This window comes from Nuphar pumila, chromosome 17, assembly GCF_984573655.1.
Source record: "Nuphar pumila chromosome 17, dmNupPumi1.hap1.1, whole genome shotgun sequence".
Taxonomy (NCBI): Eukaryota; Viridiplantae; Streptophyta; class Magnoliopsida; order Nymphaeales; family Nymphaeaceae; genus Nuphar; species Nuphar pumila.
The window spans coordinates 16,927,173-16,938,158 of record NC_143265.1 but is presented as its reverse complement, the minus strand read 5'-3'; the positions used below and the strand labels follow the sequence as shown (position 1 = coordinate 16,938,158).

The window sequence follows — 10,986 nt, the reverse complement described above, 5'->3', positions numbered from 1 at the left end:
CTAAACCTTATCTAAATTGAAAACCCAAAATAGAAGTCAGTTAATTTTAAAAATTATCTTTTTTAATTAACTCATAACCAAATCATAAAATCAGATCTTCACCAAGATCTACAACTCATAACAGACCTAACTAGAGTCTTAGTTCAATTTAAACTCTTGAATTTTGCCTGAATTTAACTCAAATTTAAATTAAATTTTGTTTGAATTTAAAAGTTAAAACAAAATTCACAGGTGTTACAATTGCTTTCAAAACAAATCTGACTTCATGCTTCTTACTACTTTTTAATACTCACTTTCCTTCTTCCGCTTTACCCAATGCTTCCCATATCCGCTTCGCTTCCTAGCAACTATGATATGGATTCATCCTAGTTGAGCCAAAATGTGTGAGCCTGCTGCCAACCAGATGTCATGTGCTTTGACTAAACCATTCTACCGTCAACCAGTGAGTTCAAAAAAATTGATGGTCTGTTGACCGTGCCAAGTGCAGTCAGGATTCAGATCCGGCGAGACAAATTGTATGGGGGAAGAGGACCACATCATAAAAGTAGTATGAAGTAACCCCACGAAAGATGCTTGATTGAGACTTGTTTGAGCCAGAGGTCATATTGATACCCACTGGATCTTTGACCAAGGTCTATAACTCGGACGGCTCTCTGCAGCTCGGATCTAATCCAGTCATGGAGCCGAGTCGATTCGGATACAAAGTCAATGAAAAGGAAGTGTGGCATCTTGCATACCAACGCATTGAAAAAAGTGGGGGTAAACCTGTAGTGTTTCTGTCCATGGTTGCGAAAAATTGGATAAATCCTCGCTTAGATTTGGGTAGCAAATAGAGTAAATTGGATAAATCCTCTCCTAGATTTGGGTGGTAAAGAGTCTCTCGTGTAAAAGGTAAAGATCCACAAAGAGAAAATACAGCCCCATTCTTTCTCTCTCTAGAGGCCAAGTTTCTCTCTCTAGAATCGATGGGGTTGCTCCAGAGCCCCAAGCAAGCAATTTTCTTACCCTTCTCCACCCTCTTCATCGACAAGCACACGCCAAAAAGTCTCTCTCTCTCTCTCTCTCAGAGCCATCTTCTCTTTATAGAGTCCGTGCTGGTTGCTGCGCAGCTCTGATGGTCACTCCCTCTCATTGAAAAAGCTTAGCAAGAACCCATCTCTCTCTCTCTCTCTCAGAGCCATCTTTAAGGGGGGCGACCATGTATTCGAGCCAGTCGCAGATGTCGAGCGGCCTGATGCGGTACAAGTCCGCACCGAGCTCGTTCCTGGAGAGTCTCGTCAGCGGAACAGGGGAAGAATTCCATGCCGAGAATTTGATGGGGAGGTTCTTCTCCGGCCACTCCTCCTGCCTGACCTCCGAGTCCAGCTGCCGGGTCACCGCCTCGCCGTCTGCCGCCACGCTGGATCTCGAAGAGATCGAGCCCGCCCAGAGGGAGGCCCGGCCGCCGGCGGTGGAGGAGGATCCGAAGAAGGGCCAGCCATATGGTGGTGGGAGCGGGTTCTGCGAGTCGGAGGTTGTCTTTCAGGGTGGTGGTGGTGGTTGTGCTCGCGCTAGTGACGGTGGTGGTGTTGGGTCTTCCACCTTAGGCCATGTGGGTGTGGTGAATTTTGCATCGGCTAGTAGTAATTTCAAGAACTCCCTCACAAGGCACAGTAGTTTTCCTGCTGGCTTCTTGTCCAATCTCCACCTGGAAAATGGTAAGGTCCCATCCCATCATTGTTTAATTCTTTTGGAAAATTAACCTGTTTGGTTTGTTGGTGTTCTTGCTATTGTTGAGAATTTGGATTGCCATAGATAATAGATTTCCTTTCCCATCCTTTATTCTAAATTCACGTGTTGTGGGTTTTCTGCTATGTTGGGGATTGCTATAGATTTTCCCCTTTTCGGGAATACTTGGTTGGTATTGCTTTGGTGAATGAATTCCTTATTTTGAGGGTGGGTTGGGGGGGTGGGCGCGGTTTTATTTTTTTGTAAAAGAAGGAACTTCTCTTAGGCTTTGGCATTGGAAGGCATGTTTACTATTCATTTCTTTCATTAATTTTCCAATTTAAATGAAAGAAATGAATACCTTATGCTCCGGTGCTCTGGGAATACCTACTCCCACATACTAGAAATCATGGTTGTAGGTTGTATCTTCTCAATGAAACTTTATGGATGTACTCAACATAGTATATTTGATAGGAATCATGCTTTGGATCATGTTTTTTTGACATAAAAATAAATTTTTTTAATTCATGAACTTTTGATATATTGTGAGCCGTTGATTTTTAAAGGTCTTAAAAAACATACATGTATGCTATAATCACATGATCCAAAACTTGTTTTCTACTAAATAATGCTTATAGATCATATCTAGTCTGATCAACACAAAAAACTTAAGAAATTTGAATATCTAAAGTTTTTATTAGGTGGGAGTCAGTGCTCCGGGAGCACCTTATCATTACCATTTATAGAAGAGTATGATAAATGCATATGGGTTCAGAACCAGTTTGGTTCTGGTAGTGACCAATTTATTACGTCTTTATTAAAAAAAACACTGAATAAAACTCTTAATCTTTATCAATCTTCAGTTTTGAGATGTTTGAAATCATGACCTTTTTGTCATTTATTCTTATGGTTACTCTTTATTAATGTCATTATTGAGAGGGGGCGAGTTTAGACCTGGATTACCAAGGAAAGGGTGAGCTTTACGTTTGTTGACAAAGCTTGATATGGAGATTAGTTAGTTGTTGTTTTTACCAGAAAATACCATAACTTTTGTTTTGTGGGGAATCACAGTAAGCGTGGGGTTAAGGCCATCTGACATTCTTAATAGAGACCATGAGGGTGGTTGTCATTTTATATAGATTCTGGACTTTCTTAAATGACCAATATATCCATGGGTGACAAATGGGAAGACTAGTATTTGAATTTTAAATGATGGTTCTGACCTTGATCTAAATCAAACGACCAAAATAACCCTCTATGTGCTTGTCGAAAGTAATACTTTACCTTCTCCCGTGGTTAATTTGATCAGCTGGCCTTGGGATTTGGACATCTAGCAGTGAAATACATAGGTACAAGCAAAATTTCCTTTGGGGCATGGAAATAGAAAACAAGAAAATCAATGTGTCGTGTGTGCCACACATGCTAACCTATGTCACAGGAACTCGGCCAACTGGGTGCCGCACCCGCGTCGACGCAATGCAGGTGCGCGTGCGGCACTCGGTGTGGTCAACCTGACCCTGGGTGTGTTGACTACACCCAAGGTCATTTATGTCCAACTTTTGGACTTTATATATATATATATATATATATATATATATATATATATATATATATATATATATATATATATATATATATATAATTTTTGCCGCACCCCCGCACCCAAGTTTTTTGAAAGTGCCGCACCCCCGCACCTGCACCCATGTGACATAGATGCTAACCTTATGATGTGAGGCCCCTTCCATTTATCTTTCTCTGTCGTAATCTCATTATGAATTTATGTGGATCACCTATGGTACCCAAACACTCCATTTTGCCCTCCATATCCGTGTCGACACGCGTATCCCCGTATCGACACCCGTATCCCCGTGTCAACACATGTATCCCCGTGTCGACATGCATCGACACTTGGACACACCATTTTATCTTCCGTACATACAAGTTTGTATTTAATTTATAATTTATAATTATATTTTCGGTTTATAATTTTATATTTTCAGGATATAATATATATTTTAGATATAAAATTTATATTTAGATTATATTCAGTTTATTTTGTATTTATATGATGCTTAATATATATATATATATATATATATATATATATATATATATATATATATATATATATATATATATATATATATATATATATATATATATATATATATATATATATATATATATAGTCGTGTCCCCATACCCACATTTTTTGGAATTGCCATGTCGCACCCATTCCTGCACCCGCACCCGCACCCGCACCCGCACCCTCTTCCGCACCCACACCCGCACCTGCACCCGCACCCGCACCCGTACCCGTACCCGTACCCGTACCCAAGTGACATAGCGGATCACCATTTATGGGTGCATGCATGTCTCTTGTGTGGATGCATGTACCTATTTATGTGCAGCTTGCCTTTATGACAAGGATGTCCTCTTTTACTAGAGGACATACATGGCTCTAAATAATATGAGAGGTGCTAAGACGTAAATAATATGAGAGGTGCTAATACGGCATTTCCTGTGCCTGTGGTGTTTGTGTTATGGTTCTTTTCCTAAAGATGACACATTAACCTGTCTTAGTGTTTGAATAAGGGTGCCTATAGGGTTGGTTACTGCATTTAATGCTGTTGGGTGTCATTGGATTTAGTTTGATCTAGTGAAATAAGCATGAATATGTAATGTAGTTTCAGTTTATGTTTGCTCATGCAAGAAATCATATCCCCTGAGCACTGGAATAGGGGATGGCCAGAAGGATGGAGAAGCAAGCAGAAGGCAAAGGCAACAGAAGAGTGGAAGTGCCCCATCATTTCTTGGCCGTATGAACTAATATTCTCGGTTCATTGTTGGATCCTTAAGGAAATCCATTCAAAGATCTTTTGAAAAATTTGCATTCTTAAGGACCTTCCACTTATGTTTGTTATTAAGGCCACTAAACTTTTATTATAAAAGGTGACACGTTTGCTCGCAAACTCACTCTGGATCTTCACCTAACTTATAGAAAGAAGAATTAATTTCCATCTAGACTCTGTACATGTATTAAAGTGTCTTGCTTCAATTAGAAATGGAAGATGGAGCAAGACAAGGGAGATGGGTTTGTTCTTTTGTTTAAATGTTCAAATGAAGTTTTGGTCTATCCATTAGTTCCTTAATCAAGATAATTTGGAAGTTTGTTGATGGATCCAACCGAGATGGGAGGTTTCTGACAATCTAACAAGCCTACCCCACAGAAGATTTTTTTTGCAACTTTAAAGTAGTTTCAGTATTCACCTCCAACTCTAAGAAAAGGTGGTGAACTATACTATACTTTTTAGTAAGTAGTGCCACCTTCGTTTGTGCGAGAAGATAAAGGGAGCCACTTTAACGGTCAATTATACATGGCCAATCGTGTGTGTGTGTGTGTATTACCAAAAAAAAAGAAAAAGGAAAACTTTGATGAATTCCTTGGTTTGTCTTATCTCAAATAAAGATGAGTAGTTGCAATTTATGTTTGCTCATGCAAGAAATCATATCCCTTGAGCACTAGAATAGGGGATGGCCAGAGGGATGGAGAAGCTGAAGGAAAAGGCAACAGAAGAGTGGAAGTGCCCCATCATTTCTTGGCCGTGTGAACTAATGTTGTCAGTTCATTGCTGGATCCTTTAGGAAATCCATTCAAAGATCTTTTGAAGAATTTGCATTCGTACGGGCCTTCCACTTATGTTTGTTATTAAGACCACTCAAATTTTATTACAAAAGGTAGCACATCTGCTTGCAAACTCACTTTGGATCTTCTTCAACTAACTTATAGAAAGAAGTAATTTCCATCTGGACTCTGTACCTGTAGTAAAGTGGCTTGCTTCAATTAGAAAAGCATGATGGAGCAAGACAAGGGATAAATGAGTTTTTCTTTTGTTTAAATGTTCAAATAAAGTTTTGGTCTATCCATTAGTTCCTTAATCAAGATAATTTGGAAGTTTGTTGATGGATCCAATCGAGATGGGAGATTTCTGACAACCTAACTAGCTTGTCGCACAGAAGAATTTTCTGTAACTTTAAAGTAGTTTCAGTATTCACCTCCAACTCTAAGAAAAGGTGGTGAACTATACTGTCCTTTTTAGTAAATAGTGCCACCTTTGTGTGTGCGAGAAGATAAAAGGAGCCACTTTAACAGTCAATCATATATGGCCAATCGTGTGTGTGTATTAGCGAAAAAAAAGGAAAACTTTGATTAGTTCCTTGGTTTGCCTTATCTCAAATAAAGTTAATTAGTTGCAATTTATGTTTGCTCATGCAATAAATCATATCCCTTGAGCACTGGAATGGGGGATGGCCATATGGATGGAGAAGCAGAAGTAACGGCAATAGAAGAGTGGAAGTGCCCCATCATTTCTTGGCTATGTGAACTAATATTCTCCATTTATTGCTGGATCCTTTAGGATATCCATTCAAAGATCTTTTGAAAAATTTGCATTCGTATGGACCTTCCAATTATGTTTGTTATTAAGACCACTGCAATTTTATTCGAAAAGGTGGTACGTCTGCTTGCAAACTCACTCTGGATCTTCTTCACCTAACTTATAGAAAGAAGAAGTAATTTCCATCTAGACTGTGTACCTGTATTAAAGTGGCTTGCTTCAATTAGAAAAGCAAGATGGAGCAAGACAAGGGAGAAATGAGTTGTTCTTTTGTTTGGTAACCAGTTGCAGGTAGCCCTGTAGGACAATAAACAAAGTGGATGAGCTATAACTCAAGCAATTTTATGGTGAAGCTATTTCCTGAGAGATTTCAAAAATAATAATTTTTCCAAAAGAATCTTTGCAATTTTCTAAAAGAAAAATATATTAAAATCTCAAAATAAGAAAGTTACATCTTGTTAATGTTTTGCAAGAATATAAAATAAATATGTTGAAAGTTCAATAAGGTGGAAAAAAATGAGGTGTCAATCAAACACTTTGTTGACATTGAAATGAAATAAAAAAATCAAAGTGCAAAATTTTCTTGATATTTTCCAATATTTTGAGATCTTGGGATGTTTCTAATACACATGTGTGCATGCCTTTTTCTGCACAAACTATGCACCGGTGCTATTTGGGACACATCACTTCCATATTTTTATATGAAAAACCAGTGTTGTAAGTATCGTACTGTATATTATGATATGGTACAATACATATTTTTTGAAAATACGATATGATACACACTTGTATCATGATACTGAGTGTGTATCACACATATATCAGGTGTACCGTACGATACACCCCTGTATCATGCCATATCATACGATACCGTTTTTTAAAGGCCTCTTGAGGGCCGACTTCTCCATTTGTCTATGTAATATCGCATATTTTTTCATGATTTTTAATTTCAAAAAGTATGATTTTTTAATTTAATATTTAATTAAATTAATAAAAATCATGGAAAATATATTTAAAAATAGGTGACATCAGCTGGGTTTGGGTGTAGCCCAGAGCCCACTGACAAGACCTAGATGAGCTAATTATAATTTGAGAATTTTTTGTTTTAACCTTTAATTTTGAGTAAAACTCGAGTGAAATTCAGGTTAAATTCAAGCAAAATTTGGAGGCGAAAATCAGGTATGTATATCGTTAGATGTGCCTCGTAATTCTGAGCAAGTTGGTGTCCTATTTTTTGTGAAATCTGGTTACGGTTGGCTCGAAAATCACATTTTTAAAAAATGACTGCCTCTATTTTTGCCTTTTTCTAGATTGGATCAGAATGAATCCACTCCGTTTGATCCAAGCTAATATGGATCTGGACTCAGTCTAGGATCCATATTAACTAGGGTTTGGTTAAGGTAGGATCCATATGGATTTGGATCTTGGATCTAGATCTAGATCCAAAATCCGTATATGTCCAATTTAAAATTTAAATTGGGTTAGAACTCTATTCTATGAAGTCTTCCAGAGGGGGTGAGACCCTCTGGAATATTCTTTGAATATTATATTAAATAAAATAATAAAATTATAATAAAATTATAATAAAATTATAATAAAATTATAATAAAATTATAATAAAATTATAAGATAATATCTAGAAGAGGTTTGGTAGAACTCTACTCTCTAAAGAGCTCTCTAGTGGGGACGTCACCCTCTAGATAAATCTAAGATTAAAAAAATAAAAAAGGAAAATATTAAAATAAAGAAGATAAAACTTTAGAAAACATATAAAAAGAGGGTTGGTCTCCTCTCTCTCTAGAAATTGTGATTCTAGAGAGAGAGGGAGAGAGTTAGAGAACCCCAAACTCGGGGGAGAGAGAGAAAGAAAAAGAGAAAAGAAAAAAGAGAAAAAAAGGAGAGGAAAGAAAAGAGAGAAGGAAGAGAGAAAGGAAAGAAAAAAAGAAGAAAATCCAATTTTCACCATACATTTGTCAAATTTTCGATCTTTTTAAGCTACGATTAAGGTATGGGTTTCTCTTTAGGTTCTTATGGGAAGAAATATGTTTAAATCTAGTTCATGTATAAGTATTAGAGGAAAGAAGAGAAATCAGATTCCAAAATAATATATATAAATATATTCAATGTCGATTTTTAGGCATATGTGCATGTATTTGCATAGATGTCAATTTTCCCTTCGTGTTGACCAGACATGCGAATATATATATATATATATATATATATATATATATATATAGCCTTGTCGATCTTGGTATTTGATGATTTTTGTTCATGTTCTAGAAAAATATTGATCAGATTTTGATCTGATTAGATTTGCCAATTTCAGCATATAAGCAAAATCTGATCAGATCTGCCATTACGTTGTGTTTGAGCAGTCTAATCAGATCTGCCAATTTGCTAGGCGTGAGGAGTCTGATCAGACTTGCCTACATGCTGTGTGTGAGTCTGATCCGCCATGCTAATATGTTATTTCTTTATGTTGTTATCAGGTCTGTCAATATGTTATTCTTGATGCTGTTATGAGACTTGCCATATGCTATTTTTGATGCTGTAATTAGATTTGCCTATATGTTATTTTTTATGTGTTATTAGATTTGCCTATATGTTAATTTTTGAGTCTGTTATTAGACTTGCTGAGATGTTGCGTGAGTGAAATCTGATTCGATCTGCCACTGTGATGCGTATGTGTAATCAGATCAGATCTGTACTATGTTATGTGTATGCAATCCAGTGTTATAAAAAACGCGCCTTAAGGCGCGACCCTCTGTGCCTCAAGGCGTTTTTTTTTTTACAACAAGATTTCTTAGACATGATCAACAAGATTTTTGTAGGTTAATCTCATATATTTTCCAGTTATTTCAGTTATGTAATCAGTTTCTTAGTATATTACTATATTTTAACTTTTGTTGGTTAATCTCGTATATTTTTCAGTTATTTCAGTTATGTAATTAGTTTCTTAATATATTTTAACTTTTGTTGGTTAATCTCATATATTTTCCAGTTATGTAATCATTTTTTAGTTACTTTTATATGTTAATCTCATATTTTTTAGAATAATCTCATATATTTTAACTTTTGTAGGTTAATCTCATATATTTTCCAGTTATTTTAGTTATGTAATCAGTTTCTTAGTATATTTTAACTTTTGTTTGTTAATCTCATATATTTTCCAGTTATGTAATCAAATTTTTAGTTACTTTTATATGTTAATCTCATATTTTTAAAATAATCTCATATTTTAACTTTTGTTGGTTAATCTCATATATTTTCCAGTTATGTAATCAGTTTCTTAGTATATTTTATCTTTTGTTGGTTAATCTCATATATTTTCTAGTTATGTAATGATTTTTTAGTTACTTTTATATGTTAATCACATATTTTTTAGAATAATCTCATATATTTTAACTTTTGTAGGTTAATCTCATATATTTTTCAGTTATTTCAGTTATGTAATCAGTTTCTTAGTATATTTTCACTTTTGTTGGTTAATCTCATATATTTTCCAGTTATGTAATCAATTTTTAGTTACTTTTATATGTTAATCTCATATTTTTTATTACTTATTTGAGATTTTCTATTTCTTATTGGTTGTTATTTCATCAATAAAGCATTTCTTTATTTCTTTATATTTTTAGATATTTTTTTTTTATAATTTTTTATAATTTTTTTAAAGTTTCCAAAAAAATATTTGAGGCTTACGCTTTACGCCTCAAGGCTTACACCTTGCCTTGGTTTTTGGTGGAGCGCCTCGCTATGCCTCAACGCTTTTTATAACACTGATGTAATCAGATTAGATCTGCCACTATGTTGAACATATTCAATCGGATCGGACTGCCGATGTGTGTGCATGTGCAATCTAATCAGACTATTGATGTGTGTACATCTGCAATTTGATTAGACTGCCGATGTGTGTACGTGTGCTAGCTGATCAGACTGCCAATATGTGGTGTGTGAGCAATCTGATCAGATTGACAGATGTGTTTTGTGCTAGTAATCTGATCAGATTTGCTAGTGTGCTGTGAGTGAGCAATCTAATCAGATTTCCCAATATGTGTTGTACTTGCAATCTGATCGGATTTGCCAATGTGTGTGCTTGTGTATTCTGATCAGAGTTGCCAATGTTTTGTGTGGCAATGTGTGTGCATGTGCATTCTGATCAGATTTGCTAAAGTTTTGTGTTTGTGCAATTTGATTAGATTTGACAATGTTTGTGCATGTGCATTCTGATCAAATTTGCTAATGTTTTGTGCTTCTGCAATCTGATCAGATTTAGAAATGTGTTGTGCATGTGAAATCTGATCAAACTGTCGATATGTTGAGTATAAGCAATCCGATCGGATTGGCAGATATGCTGTGTGCTTGCCATCAGATCAAATTTACTAGTATGTTGTGTTTGCAATTTGATCAGATTTGCTAATGTTTCGTGTATGTGCAATTTGACATGATTTGCCGACATTTGAGAGCATGTGAATCTGAACAATTTTTCCATGTTCAGGCTCATATTCATGTTAGCTGCATGATTATGTATCCAATTATATGTTTTGATTTGATTATGTATGCTTATAGATTCGAATACCATGTTGAGGTGCAACAAGAGCCATCCTCAGGGCTCTTGTTCCCTCTTTAAGGGGGTCTGCTATCAGTGCCAACAACCAGTTCACATCGCTACATACTGCCCGAACAAGTTGACGGCGTAGTGCAGTCAGCAACAGTAACAACATAGACTTCAACAACATGCACAACAAAAGACGAACGAGAGAGTTTACGCTGCCACAACTACTGAGCAGGGTGATCAAACCGACTTGATCGAAGGTATATTCATAGTCGCTGACCATCTTGCTTGTGTTATGTTTGATTCGGGGGCTACTCATTTGTTTATTTC

The 10,986-nt window shown here is 36.0% G+C and overlaps 1 protein-coding gene across 3 annotated transcripts in view; it reads left to right on the top strand.

Annotated features, from left to right (window-relative positions):
• The first annotated feature begins 922 nt into the window (after positions 1–922).
• Positions 923–10,986, top strand: part of LOC149811726 (transcription factor bHLH129-like) — a 59,249-nt gene continuing 49,185 nt past the window's right edge. For 2 of the 3 annotated variants that reach the window (XR_016428627.1, XM_089993974.1), the window contains exon 1: positions 923–1,697. Coding sequence is in view for 1 of the 3 variants with exons in the window: in XM_089993974.1 (XP_089850100.1) it covers positions 1,199–1,697 (499 nt within the window). In the remaining 2 variants the exon portion in view is untranslated. The remainder of the gene's footprint in view (positions 1,698–10,986) is intronic. The other variant, XR_016428628.1, reaches the window with a different exon arrangement.